This window comes from Eulemur rufifrons, chromosome 7 (genome assembly GCF_041146395.1).
Source record: "Eulemur rufifrons isolate Redbay chromosome 7, OSU_ERuf_1, whole genome shotgun sequence".
NCBI lineage: Eukaryota > Metazoa > Chordata > Mammalia > Primates > Lemuridae > Eulemur > Eulemur rufifrons.
Window position 1 is genome coordinate 115,642,851 of NC_090989.1, and position 15,023 is coordinate 115,657,873.

A 15,023-nucleotide genomic window follows, 5' to 3' on the forward strand; every position below is an offset into this window, starting at 1 on the left:
CTATTCACAGTGCACACACTACAACCTTGAAGTCCTGGGCTCAAGCAATCCTCCTGCCCCAGCCTCCTGAGTAGCTGGGACTACAGGCACTCACCACCATGCCCAGCTTACCCACCGCTTTAAATGTAAAAATCAGTACAGTGAAAAATGCAAATAAATTTTAGTACTATTCTGAAAACAGTTTTGACCTTGCACAGCTCCTAAAAGGGTCTCAGGGACCACTACAGGTCTACCCAGGGAGGAAATGTGGCAACATCGAGCAACATGGGGAAAGTGCCAGGGAAAGTGCCTCTGGGAAGTCTATACTTCATGTATCCATTATATAGAGCAGGGGTCTTCAACCTGTGGTGAGATGCATAATATTTCATTATATGTTACAATGTAACAATAATAGAAATGAAGTACACAATAAATGTAATGCGCTTGAATAATCCCCAAACCATCCCCCTCCACCCCCCGCCCCGTCCTGTGGAAAAATTGTCTTCCATGAAAACAGTCCCTGGTGCCAAAAAGGTTGGGGACCGCTGACATAGAGCAGTGGTTGTTGCTCCCTAATATTAGTTGGGAAAGTGTTCCGTTCACTTAAAATGGTTAGAACAAAACTAAGTTACTATGGGTTGTGTCTCTCATAAAGAAGCGTAGCTCTGAAAAATGTGTTCTTGACCTGCCTGCTTAGCAATACACACATTTCCTCCTTTTGAGATATAGTGATCAGTGATGAGAGGTCCCACTCCCTCTCACTCCCTCACCCCTGGACCCCGACCCTCCCAGTTTGCCCCAGTAACTGTCAATCCTTCACATGTCCTGAGGCTCCCTTTTAGTCCACTCCTTCCCTTCCATTTGCCTCCAAATGCCCCAAACTCCCTGTCTTGATCCCAATCCCACCAGTTGCGCCCATTTCTTGCCAGGTGCTCTAAGTGGCTCCAGAGAGGAAAGGTGAAAATAGGCCATGGGTCCCAGATGGGCGTTGCTGGGGTCCAAGGGATGAGGCTGAGAGTGGAGGATCTGAGGAAGGAGGATGACGACTTCCAGAACGCAGGCATTTGAGGATATGAGCTGAACGGTCCGGGCCACAGGAAAATGACCTTCTTGGGCACAGAGACAACAGGTGAGGAAATCACAGATACTCCTCCTCCCAGCCTCTGGCCATACCTGTCTCCACTGCCCGCAGCCTTGTCTCCTACAGCTAAAGCTAGAAATAGAAGAGCTATGGAATCCACATATGGTTTAGGCTCTTAAGAGTCGAGGTTGTCACTTCCTTCAAGTGGTAGACAAGCAAGGCAGGGTTGGGAAAAAGGGAGATGCGGGACCATATGGCCACCAGCCTCTACTCGCTAGAGACGCCAGAGGTGGGCAGAGAGCATGCACTGACCGTGGACAGACAAAGCCAGAGCGGACAGAGTGCAAGGCTGAGGCAGGCCCGGTCGCGGGCGGACGCAGGGAATCAGAGCGCTGCATAGCAAAGCGCAGAAGGGCTATGGCCAGGCCCCCTCCTTCCAAGGTCCTGGTTTCTGACTCACGAACGACCCCTGGAGGTAGACACTCCACGAAACCTCTCTCGGGCCCACCCTATTAAAAACAGTCTCTACTACCAGGTTCGCCCCGCCTTCCGCTTTCGAAAAGAGGCAGTTCCGGGGTGGGGCGCTAGGAGCTTTCTGGGAAATGGAGTCCTGGTAAGAGGATTCTGGGAATCGAAGTGCCTACTCTTCCCTTTGCGCAGGCGCGTTTCTGTTTTTGCGTCGCGACTTCTGCCGCTCCGCGCCGCGATAAAGAGTTTTGCGCGCCTGTGCCGGGCCCTTCTCAGATCTGTGGCCTCTCGGGCTCCTAGTCGGGTGGGGAGGGGTTACCGGGTGGAACGTGGCAGACAGGCTTGGGTCCTCTTGAGGTCTGGCAGTTACGGTAACACGTGATAGTCTTTGAGATGGGACGTAGGGGCAGCGCGGCAGGGCCCGCCAAGGCATCCGAAGTGAAACCTTGGAAGTGTGGGATAGGACCGGATTGAGGGGCGGCGCGCCCAAAGCCGGGGACTTAGAGAGCCCAGAGTCCTCAATGAGCAGAGCTACGACGTTGAAAGAGCCCTCAAGTCAGACTGAGGAGATGGGCGGTACCGCTGGGCAGTGGAAACCATTGTCGGTTTCAGGAGAGGCGCGCTGTGACCCAGACTTCATTTTACCACCTGTGGTAAAATGTGTGTGGCTGCGGCTCAGAGGGGTCCGGAGGGGAGACCACTGACGACCAGGGAGAGGTGGCGGGAGCTGACGGTGGGGTGGCAGTGCGAATTGAATGGATGATGAGGGATCAGGGAGAGGGAGGAGTTGAGGATTCCGACTTCTAGTGTGGGGTGTACGCATGCCTGCGGATATTCTCAGCCACTGAAATTCTTATTCATAATGTCTCAACTCAGCTAAAGACTTGAGGGGCCCATAGGTAAGCACGCATGTGCAAATCCATTCACAAACCATTCAGATGCACACACTAACCCAAAGGCCATTCATGCACATGCACACATACGTCTCAGTTATGCCTACCATTGTGAACACACTGGTGTGTAAATACACACAGTCACATAGCTATTCATGATCACATACTCACACATACTCCCTGCCCCCCAAAAGGCCCTGATAAATATATCCATCTCCACTTAAAGAGCCCCTGCCATCTTGGGTTAAATGTGGACACCAGGCAAGAAGGACCCAGGTGAACTTCCTTGGGCCTCTCCCTGGAAACTTCACGCATAGCTCAGCCTTTATTCTTCCTCCCTGTTACAACTACCTCCCCTATGGCTCTCTGACTCTTCCTAGTCATCTTCCTGCCACTCTGGCCTGATGGGAGAGAGGGAGAAATCCGGCTTGAATTCAGGCAAGGGCTTTGCCTATCTGAGACGTGTTTACTGAGGGTCTTCCCAGAGCAGTAGCTCTGAATATATTTTGTGTGTGCTGGACTCTTTTGAGAATCCAGTGAAAGCTGTGAACCTTCTTCCTGGATAAGCACAACTTTACATCCACACTACTTTGAAAGCAAAATTGAAACCTATCTGTGGGGCACAGGTTAAGAACCTCACTAGAAGTAGATCAGAACATCAGTTTCCTGGTTGCCCTCTGTCTTAGTTCATTTGAGCTGCTATAACAAAGTGCTTTAAACTAGGTAGTTTATACACAACAGAAATTTATTGCTCACAGTTCTGGAGGTTGGGAAGTCCAAGATCAAGGTGCCAAAAGATTCAGTGTCTGTTGAGGGCTTGCTCTTTGCTTCAAAGATGGCACCTTGTAGCTGCATCCACAAGGTGGAAGAGGCATTTTAGTCCCTTCAACCTCTTTTATGAGGGCACTTATCCTACCCATGAGGGCACAGCCTTCATGAATTCATTGCTTCCCAAAAGGCCCCACCTCTTAAGACTGTCACATTGGGCATTAGGTTCCAATGTATTCATTTGGTGGTGGGGTGGGGGGACACCAACACTCAGACCATAGCAGCTTTCAAGTGGCTCAAGATGGGAGAAGAATAGGGTCCCAATCTCCAGAGGAGTTAGGGTGTGAGGAAGGGGCAGTCTCTTCTCCCATCTATTGTCCTTAATTAGGGAGCCAGGTGTTAGCCATTCAGCTGGTTAGTTAAGAGTCAGGCAGTTTAAGGTTGTCGGATGTTTAGTTACTTAGGGTTAGTAAGTCAGAAAGCCAGTAGGTCAATCAAATGATTTGTGGATTTAGAAATTTAACCAGCCAACTATTCAGTTACTCAGGATTAATTTTTCAGATAGTTGTCTATCAGGATCCATCAGCCTTAAAGTCAATTTAATGGTCAGTCTGTCAATCAGGGAACGAGTTGTTGAGAATACTAAACAGCTCCATCAATGAAGCAAAAGAGCAGTTAGGCTGAGACCATCTGGACACAAAGTGACTCTCTACTTGCTATGGCTGGAAGATAAGTACCCAGGCAGAGGCCACCAGAGGGAGCTTCAGTTTGCTGGGAAAGTGGCCTCACCTGGTGAGAACAGGGAAAGAGGAAAAAACGGCAAAGCAAGACCCAAGTGCAGTTGCTCCTAGAGGGCGGTGCGGCATCCCTTCACATCCACGCCTTGCACACTCCATGGGCTCAGCCTTGGGCTTGAAGGAGCCCCAGTCTGTCTCTGGCCGGCTTCTGAGGAAAGGCTCCTGGAAGGACTTCCCATCCTGGGGAATGCCTGAGACATGCTTGGGTCTGAGTTGGGAGGAAGCCAGCCAGCTGTCCACCAGGAGAAGGACTTGCCCTTCCTGGGGACTGTTGCCAGGGACACGCCAGCCAAAGCACTGGGCAGTGGGGGAGGGGAGGGAGAGTAGGAAGGATGGACACTTCACTTGTCTGCCCCAGCAGCAAGGAGGGGAGCAACGCCCTGAAGCTGAGGTGCTGAGGGCAGGATCTCTCTTCTGTAGAGGTGCAAGGCCTGTCCTGGGATGCTGCTCCTTCAACTTCTCTACGGGCGTCCAGACTCCCATGCCTTTGCTGAACTCTGGGGTCATTTGCTTCTCAAATGAATAGCAACTCTAAAGCAGGAAGGATGGGGGTTAGACACAGATAATGAAAGAAACATGGGGAAAGGACAAGCCCTCTTGGGGAATAATTGAGATGTTTGTATGCAGTGTCAAACATAGTGTTGAGCACAAAGGGAGGACTCGGTAAATTTGAATTCTTTTCACCCCAAAGCGAATTGCATGTGCCCAAGGAGTTGTATTCTCTAGTTATGCCTAGAGTGTGGTGCTATGCCTCCAGGTGGGCTTCCTGGCTTTAGCAAGTGGGCAGGGACATAATCTGGTTCCAGGTGGTTTTCATGACTCAAAGCAATGAAACGAAAAGAGTTACATGTGAGCAATAATGACTCCTGCTATGTCAAGATGCCCCATGCCTGGAGCTTCATGTACACTCTCTCATGGGAGTCATACCTGGTTTACAGATGAGGAATCTGAGGCTTAGGGAGCCTAGACACCTTGCCTGAGGTCTCACACCTGGCAAGTGGTATAGAACTGGATTTGAACTCGGTCGGTATGGTTCCAAAGCTCTTTCCCTTTCTGAGACCTCACACTCCAGACCACAGATGGTGGAATGAGGAACTAATAAGTTGCTAGGTTCTGAGATTTGCTAGGTGTTCTGGAATCGACTGTCCTCTCAGAGATCCTTTAAATTCGACATCCAACGTGGTGATGCTACGACCCTTTCTCTCTCTTCCAGGCATGCAGAGAATGTGTCAACAACTGTAGTCCCCATAAAACTCCTTCATCCTTGTACTTATTGCAAGCAATAAAGCTGGAGGGGTAAATGGGAACCTGACCATGAAGGGCCTCGTGGGTTACCTTAAGGAGCTTAGATTTTATCTGGAAGGCAGTGGAGGGCCAAGGAAGGGTTTTTGACAAGGAGTGGCCTGGTTTTGTTGACACTGCTGTGAATGTACAATCTACATATGTCAGAGGGAGATATTCAGTATGTATTAGTAAGCCATCACACATGCCTTATGGAGGACCACTGTGCCACTATAATGGCACAGTGATCATGAGCAGGGGCTCAGGAGTTAGGCTGATGTGACTGCCAGTTTTGCTGCTTCCCAGCTGTGAGGCCTTAGCAAATGACTTCTCTCAGTTTCGTCCCCCATCTTAAAAATGGGAATGATAGTAATTTCTAAGTCACAGCATTACGGTGAGGATGAAACAAGGTTATGCATACAAAGCCCAGCACAGTGCCTGGCACGGTAAAGTGCTCAACAAAGCTGGTTCATCCTGCACAGCAGACATATATTGTACTCCCCTTCCAAGCCTCTCGGTCCTTTTCCAGCCACTGTTGTGTCGACCAGGTCCATGCAGGCTTTGATCTGACAGCATCTCGCTTCTCTTGCTTCCTGCCCTGGGGTTTCTGTGAGGCCAAGTTGTGTAGGGAAACCTGCCGGGCACTCATGCGCATTCAGTCCAGAAGGGCAGAGGAGACAGCTGTGGATGGGAGCCAAGGGATAACGTTTCCCTTTTCTTCCCCCAAGTGAACAGTTCTGAGACATATTTTATAAGGCTTCTCAGGACGTCCTGTGGGATAGAGCAGCCAGTCACCATAGGGTGGTCAACTCAGTATACATCCTTACACTGGCTTTCTCTCCATCCCTGTCGCATCCCTTCTGTCCTTCACTCCTGCTCCCTGGGATCATATTCCCTAACAAACTACCTACACTTAGCTTTTTTTTCTCAGACTCTGTTTTCAGGGGAGCCCCGGCTAACACAATCTACTATAAGATGATTCTACTTCCTTGGAAAAGGTGCAATAGGAAAAAAAATGGAAACAGAAACAAAAGGAGCTAGAAATATGAATGTCCATAACAGAGATGCAAGAAGGGGATCACTCCCTCGAGTAGGGTAGACTGTGGGCTATATAGCCCGAGTGTCAGGTGTACTTGTCCACTTGTGTGGGGTCATGCTGGGAGATGAAGTGCCATGCTAGAGGGACCTGGGGGAGCTTTGTAGTCTAGGATGTGCCATGTTCTAGTCTTGAGGCTGCCACTTGCTGACTGTGTGATCCTGTGTACATGTCTACCTCTGTGCCTCAGTTTCCTTACTTATAAAATGGGGATAATAAATGCCTACTTCAGTTACTCATACTGTGAGTTATACACACTGTCAGTTGAATAGTTAGTCCAGTATCCACATGAATGCTTAGTCATATGGTATGTGCTCAATAAGTGTGAAGTCTGGTATAACAGCATCTGTAATTAGCTTTTGATTGTCTGAAATCAAATTTCTCCTACTGCTTCATATGTGCATACTTAGCTTCCACAATAAAATGATAAGCCTTTCAAGGGCAGTGATAGAAGGAGAAATGGGTCATCAATATTTATTCCTTTCCTAGAAATGACTCCAGCTTTCCTGACCATACTAGCCGGGACCTCAGCCCCTAGGACCCGCTTGCCTTCCATTGCAGGTCGGTTCACGGAAGCCGACTCTGAGCCAGGTATGCACGCGGGGATTTACCGGGGAGTACTCTCAAGTCACGAGGAGTGCAGGTTGAGGTAGAAGTGGGCTATCTTGCAGTCACAGGGCCTCTGCTGACCCCAGGGAGCTCTGAAGCTGGGATGGCCCTTCAGGGTTGTCCCCAGACCTTCAAATCCCTGTTCTGACCAGTCATTAGCTGTGGCTGCCCTGGGAAGGAGGCGTGTCCCTCAGCAGACGGCTGTCTTCACTACAGCAGTTCCCTGAAAGGGCCAACGGCTGAGCACGGCCAGCAAATGGGATGAGAAGTCCTGAAGCAAGGGACCTTCAGCTTAATGGTGGCTTTTGAGTGTGGCAGTCATTCCTAGTCCTCTACCCATATCCACTCCCCTTTCTTCCTTAGTAAAAGAAGCCTGATTTTGTTTGGGACAGCATGTGCCTAATAAAAATACTCACTTTCCTAGATTCCTTTGCAGTGGAGGCGGGCCAGGGGGCCCCGTTCTGGTCAGTGAGATACAAATAGGAGTCTGGGTTCCTGATGACATCGTGGAGTCACTGGAAACAATGAAAGGCTTTATTTGCTTAAGCCACTGTAATCAGGTTTCCATAGCATGTAACCAAAGGTAGTCCTAAGTGGTTCAGAGAGGCATTATCATCATATACTGTGTTTAAGAACATGGTCCTTCAAGTGCAATGGACACAGCGTGAGTCCCAGCTGTGCTATGTGAAACCTCCCTCCACCATAGTTCCCCTTTCTGTAAAGTGCGAATGACAGTAGTAGCTAATGCTTGTCTCAACATATAACACCAGGGTAACCAACTTGTACCAGTTTGCTTGGGATTTCCCAGTTTTTAGCACCGAAAGTCCCATATCCTGGGAAACCACTTGGTGCTGGGCAAACCAGGACAGCAGTTCAACCTATTAAAACACACCCCAAACTACCCTACTTGCTTTACAGTTGGAAGACTGGGCCCTGAAGACTAAAACTTGTATTTGATGCTGCCCCCTAGTTGTTGAGGATAATATAACATCACTGCAAAGAAGTTTTACATTATGTAAGTAGTTTTCTTAGCAAAAATAGCAAGCAAGCCACAGATGGTTGGAGGCAGAGTTGGAATATTCCCCTAAACATTTAGATTTAAATGTAGAACTGCTGTGACCCCGCCATGTTTTACTATTCATTGATATTTGCCAGCAAATATGGTATCTGGTAGGACTACTGCGAACATTAATGAAAGAATATAGGTAAAGCCTTTTCCCACAGTGTCTTATACAGTAAATGCTCTTTAAAGTTCACTAGTATCAGGTAAACTTGGATTAACTCTGGGTTCCGACTCTTCCTTTGGAAAAGTGACTTCACTCCCCTGACCCTGTTTCCTTATTTGCATTAGGGGAACAGGACTTTCCTCACAATGTTGTCAAGACTGATAAAGAAACACGTGTGGAACTCACGTAGTTGGCAGTACACGGCACCTTTACTACTGACAGTTATCCAGAAGCCAGGACTTGGGCCACCCCTCTGCCGAGGGGCTCTGCAGCTCTGAGGGCTCCACTGGCTCCTCAGGGAAACCTTCTCCTCATCAAGGCCAGTCTCAGCCGGCAGTCAGGCTCGGAGGTCCGGAAGGCCTGAGCAGCCACTCTGAGGAATTCAGCTGGTCCCTCTTAAGCAGAAGCAATTATCACTCACCTGAGGCGGCTCCTGGGCTGGCACTAAGCAGGGGTACAATCCAACCATGCAGCTCAGTGGCCTTGGGCAATGGGAGTTCACTGGTGTCCAGGCCAGAGCCCTGTGCTGGCCACTATTAAAGCCAGAACTGCAATGTAAACCTCAGCTATTTTCTGCTTTCTATTTGTGGCTGTGTTTACACACGCCAGAGTACACCCACCCTAGTGGCTGCTAAATCTGTTCAGAAGGCTTCCTGAAGATTCAGAGACACAGAAGCATGCATCCCTGCCTCTTCTGCATCAGCCTTTAAGAGTTCTAGAAAAAGGAATCACCTAAACCTTCCAGAAAGTCTAATTCTGCTATAGCTACAAAGATCCTCAAATAGGCTTAATGGCAATATTAGATTAAGCTCTTCAATTCTGTTCCACGTGAAGTTGGAAAAAGAATACTCGTATTAATAAATACCTGTGGCTACATTGAAAAAGGGTTAACCACTGAGTTGGGCTAGAAAATCAACACAGGCGATTGCTGGCTTCTGTTTTATTCTATGTAGTCTTGTAGTCCTGTTTCAGTACTTGGCTTTAAGTTTCCGTTTCATCCATTTTTGATGAGATTTTAAAAATTTGTCTAATCTATATCATGAAATATTATTCAGTGGCTATAAAAAGAGCCATCTATAACTATATATACCTATCTATCATCTTATTAATAACAAGGAAATATCTTTAAGCCATACTGTTAAGGGATGTAGGTCAATAAGAAGTATTTTTCAGGGAAGCAAGTCACAGAACAATATATATACAATGATCTTGTTCCTATTAAAAACTACATGTATTTCTGTATCTGCATGGAAAATCTTCCGGAAGAATATCTGTTAAACAGCTCACAGTGTTACCTTACCTCTGGAGGTGGGATCAGGGGAGAACTTCACTTTTGAAGTTGCTTTTCAGTAGTGTTTGATTATTTTCCAGTGTGCACGTATTAATAAAAACAAGAAAGCCAAATAAATACACGTAAACAGCCAGACCTATCATGAATTAAGCCATTAGACCACTGCCCAGAAACCAAGGACTGTGTTCATTAATCTCAGCTCAGTGCTCAGTGTTTATTATGGGATGAAGTGTCTCAGAACTGGATATTGAAGATGATATTTTAATGCTGTGCATACCCAATGTCTTAAGAGGCAAAACTTGTATTTACACTTTCGGTGGTGGCTCTTAGCCAAAATATTTACTTCTACCAAAAGATGTTATAAATTGATTTAAAAAAAATCTTGAGTCACTTTTATTTTTAAATCTTCAAGCTGTGTTTAGCAGTTCTAATTCAGATATATTTAGAGTGGGAGGAAAAAAACTGATTAGGCTTTAAATACTTGAGAGATAACACAAACTTCAGCAATAAATGAAGCAGTTAAAATAAATCTTTAAGATACTGGTTCTCACTTGAAAAGAACTAGAGTGACTTATAGGTACAAACCATGAGTTGTATAGTATATGTATTCTTCAAAAATTTATTTATAGAAACAGACATATTCAAATGTAACACTGGACAAAAACAAAGAGAAAAAGTTGGAATTCCAATGACACCAGGGAATCTCACTTGCACTTTACATTTCTTTGAATAGAATTAGCACCATTAGTTCAGAAATCACAGATTTAATTATAATTGCTTCTAATATATAAAACACCCTATAAAGATTTTTTAATTATCTAGTAACAAAGTTCTTCCAAAAACGTATTTAAAAATCAATCAGAATTTACCATTTGAAACTGATGAAAATGGTCTAAAAATTGATCCAATTTTACAGCTTGTCAAAGGGAATGAGCCATAATTAGTTTTACTGGAAGAAAGTGCCTGAATTCATCTTCTGGCCTCCTTCTAACTACCAAGCAGCTACAGTAAATTGAATATTACTATAGGAATAAGAGCACATCTAAAACTGGTCTTAGAAAATATTTTCCTAGACTATAAAAATACTAAATGGAATACAAAAATTTCAGCATATACAGCAAATAGACTACAGCAGACAAATTTTAAAACATACTTAAAACTATCTTTTACCACAATCATCATGAACATCAAGTATTCTTCTAATAATTTTTCTATGATTCATTGTGATTCAATGTTTATTTCCCCTCAAGTTTTGTAATAGTGTCAGATACAGACCAAATTCTGTGTTTCTAGCAGAAGTTACTAGAGAAACCATTAAATAATTCTTAGTATTCAACTGGTTCTCAAAGTGCTGGAAGTGCAGTTGTAGTGGAGCCTTTTTTTTAGATCAGGGGACAGCAAACTACAGCCTGTGACATAGCCACACTTGTTCATTTGTGCATTGTCTGTGATTGCTTTCATGTTATAAGAGCAGAGTTGAATAGCTGTGACAGACTAAATGTGGCCTTTTGGTCCACACAGTTCAGATAATTACTATCTGGCCTTTTACAGAAAAAGTTTGCCAACCCCCGTTTTATATAAATCACTTTAAGAAATTTTTAACTGAACAAGGATAAGGTAAAATTGTCCAAGATTAAGAAAATTTTGGCTGAGGTTTGCTGGTTCCATCATATAGGACCATGGCAGGCCAAAAGAATACAAACTTGGATTGGCAATGTTAGGTACTGAAGTATTATTCTGGCATCGTATGCAAAGTCTGGCTATGATAAAGTACCTTCTTTTCTCTGTGAACTGGCCATTTTGTACCAAGCAACTCACGTACCAGATTATAGCAACATGCCTACTGTTCAACCCAAACCATCCATGTGGCTCCCAACACAATCTTTAGCCTCCAAAAATAAAAATCTTACACCCTTAGCAACGGATAAAACTAGAAGTGGACCTTTCCTAGCCCTCTGTATTGGCATAGATTCTACAGTGCTGTGCCGCATACCTTTTAGAATCCTTCCCTGTGACATGCATCATAATAATTTGTACTACTGCTACCCAGGGCCACAAACATGTCCCTTTTGACAAAGCGGACTAAGTTTTCAAGGGGGCACATGGGCTTGGGAGAACGCTTGTGGTGGTCCTGGCAGAAAGAGGTGTGGAATGTGACGTCAACACCATTGTAAAGAATCCGGACAGAATGTTCACTGGGCTTTTCTCTGTCTTGCCAAAGCTCAAAGATCAGCCTGGCTGCAAACCTTGGGAACCTGGCTTCCGAAAGGCCCAAGGCACTGAGAACTGGCGACAGAGTAACATCGTGAGCAGAGTAGAGGGCAAAGAGCTCTTCTTTCCTGCCCTCAGCAGCACGCTGCAACCGGTTGACAGTTTGATTCAGGATGGGGTGGGCACCTAGGAGTGAATACCCGAGGTACAGCTTCTTTTCCCGCCTCTCTCTTTCGTCCTCAATCTGATGCGTCTTGATCACCTTGAAGTGCTCCATGCCGATACAGCCGTTTCTGGTGCAGGGGAAGCTGACGTTGTGGCAGAAGTGGCAGAGCATGGAGTCTACGGGGTTGGCAGCTCGGAGCTGCCTGGTGGGGACGTCCACGATCTTGGCCATCTCCCCGTAGGTCCTCTCCAGCTGGCTGTTTTTCAAACGTAAGAGGTACTGACGACGCTGCTCCTTTTCCAGATACTGATTTCTCACTGGGCAGTAGCAGTTTCCAGAGCAGAACAGAGCACTTGGCTGGTGCCTGAAATAAATCTTCTTCCAGTCAAAATCTGGGAGAAAGCCATAAAGCAAGGCCAGCCCACTTTGCAGGGTTCGGCTTTTCCCAGTGGTTTCTAAATAAAGCTGGTCTGTGGACCAGTCATTGGGCAGGAGTTTGTGCTTCTTTAGATAGATGTCCCTCAGCAGCTGGCCATTCTGCAAATGCTGCACGACTCCTGAAACACAGGGGATACAAAGCTTTCCTCACTACCAGCTTAGCAAAGCAGACAGCAAGGGGAAGTTGAGTTAGTGTCCAACTCTGGCACATTTTAGAGCAGTGTAACACAATATAATCAAGCCCATTTCCCACCAAATAGAAGTTACAAGAATGGGTTCACATCAACTTGCAAAGGGAGCCTCTTGGAGGTATCCATGCAGGGATGAGTAGAGTGGGGCCCTGTCCTCTGGAGGCACAAGGACCATTTGCCTTGCCCCCTCTCTCGACCGGCCCCTTCCCTGGCGAGAGCATGGTGACTGGCAGGCCTCGGGAGCTGGGAATCACCTCACTGGGGGAGGTGGAGCCTGTAAGTGGCACAGGCCTAAGGAGAGCTTTCTCCCTCCTGCCCAGGGACACAGCATTCCCCAGGGAGCAGGGATTGCTCAGTGAAATCAGTGAGGGAAGGACAGACTGAGCTTGCCTGCTTGCTGCTTAGCCTCCTCACTGCTGGAAAGTTCCCTCCTTGACCCCGTCTTCCCCAGTCTGCCCAGCCCAACGCTCTCTGCCCCTCTCCTGGGTACATTCTGCCTAGTCCTGCTGGGGCTTTCCGGGCTCAGCAGCAGGGATGTGCTCTCCTTGTGATTTGGAACAGTCTCCCAGATAGCCAGACAGAATATTTGAAAAAAGCAAAGTGTAGAATAGTATGTTTATTATGCTCCTTTTAAATAAAAGAGACAGAAAAATAAAAACATGTATTTGCAGTTGCCTGTATTTTACATAAAGAAACTTTGGAACGATGTACAAGAAACTAATATCACAATGGTTACCTGGGGATGACAAGGACACTGAACTGAGGAGGACGGAACATGGGTGGAAGAATTTTAAGTTTACTTTTTAGTATTGTTTTAGTTTTGAACTACCACAGTGCAATAATAAATTAACTTTTTAAACAATGAAAAAGCCTCATCTTTAAGCAGGAAAAGGCAATCCCAGACAAAAGCAAGCTCACCCTCCAGCCTGCGAGATGTAAGGAAATGCAGTCTCAGCAAATGGGTATGAATTCTTTGCGGGTACAACTACACACAGGCCCTGTGACCAGTAATGCCATTTATTCAGATGTGCAAATGGTTTAAAAGTTCCACTGCAAAAATGAGACAACTTAGGCTGAAAAATATGAGACAGAGGGAAATGTGTTGGCTCAGAAGGGGAACAGCTCAGCAAAACACCCAAAGAATGTCTGGGTCCTACTGTGAATGAAGAGTTTTGTTGTGGGTTTTTTTGTTGTTGTTGGTTTTTGGTTTTGGAGATGGGCTCTCACCATGTTGCCCAGGCTGGTCCCCAACACCTGGCCTCAAATGATCCTCCCACCTCAGCCTCCCAAGTAGCTGCAATTAGAGGCATGTGCCACCATGCCTAGCTCAAGAGATTCAAGAACAGAATTCCCCCAGGAACCTGCACTGGGACAGGCTTTAGCATTTCTAAAGCGATTTGCAAAAAAAAAGGCAAACCATGAGTGATGAACGTTAAGATTCTGTGTCTGGCCAGGGTTCCCCTGTGGGCCTATTTTATTTTCTTAGGCTACGCACATTAAAGTTGGAGTGCTTCCTGTGCGGCGCCAGCCTTTCTCATTTAATCCTCACAAAAACCCAGTGAGGAAGGTATGTTACTATTATCACCCCCATTTTCCTTATTTGACAGATGAGGAAACCAAGCCCCTGAGCCATTCACAGTCAAGAAGTGGCAGAGCCAAAACTCAAGGCCCCACCTGGCTTCAATTTTGTGCTCTCAGTCCCTGCTCACAGCACTGTCCCTTACATTTTCATGTAGAAATACTAAGTTCTAGCCATTTAGGGCTTCTTATACTTGCTAAACACAGCCTGCATTTTCATGACTCTGTTCCTGCTGTTCCCCTTTCTCTGCCTAGAGAAATCCTCACCTGGAGCCTGGCTCCAACTCTGCTTTGCAGAGCTTTCTTTCTTCCTCTCCCAGGTCAAATTAATAATTCTTCCTGTTCCCTGTGTTGCTGGACCTCTATGACAACGTGAGCTGCATTCACTGAGAGTCCATCATAGGCTGGCACTGTGCTAAGCACTCTATCCATGCTACCTAGTCTAAGTCACCACCAGCCGTGTCGGGAGGATATTATTCACACTGTTTTCCAAGTCTGCCTGACTCCAGAGCCTGTGTTTATCTCTAAGACCCTGCGGCTTCCAGCATTATAGTTACTTGGCTCCATGCACATTGTCTGCTGCAGCTGCAGGCTCTTTTAGGCCAGGCTAGAGGGTCTTATTCATCTGGCCACCCTCCCACACTCAGCAGCTGCCAAAGCATCTTGAACAGAGCAGGCACTAATGAGCAATCTTATCTTTCATAGTTACTGTGGGGTGCCTTAAGTGTGCCAATTACAAATGATTATTGTAACAGCTATGCATTTTTCATGACATTTAAAATAGAAGATAAAAGTGACCATTAAAAGAAAATGAGGGAACAGGAACAAACAGTACTGCAAGAATGATTTCTAGAGCAATAGTAATTTAGAAAACAATGATGATAATAGATCAATTGAGAAGAAAGGTCTGAATGAAGGATTATCTCTGGGTGTGTGAGGGCCACCTGCCA

At 46.2% G+C, this 15,023-nt stretch overlaps 1 protein-coding gene across 2 annotated transcripts in view; it reads right to left on the minus strand.

The window, feature by feature from the left end:
- Window positions 1–11,032: 11,032 nt before the first annotated feature.
- Window positions 11,033–15,023, minus strand: part of PXYLP1 (2-phosphoxylose phosphatase 1) — a 57,827-nt gene continuing 53,836 nt past the window's right edge. For both annotated transcript variants that reach the window (XM_069473155.1, XM_069473156.1), the window contains one exon: window positions 11,033–12,423. In XM_069473155.1, coding sequence (XP_069329256.1) covers window positions 11,486–12,423 — 938 coding nt within the window. In that variant the 3' untranslated portion in view covers window positions 11,033–11,485. The remainder of the gene's footprint in view (window positions 12,424–15,023) is intronic.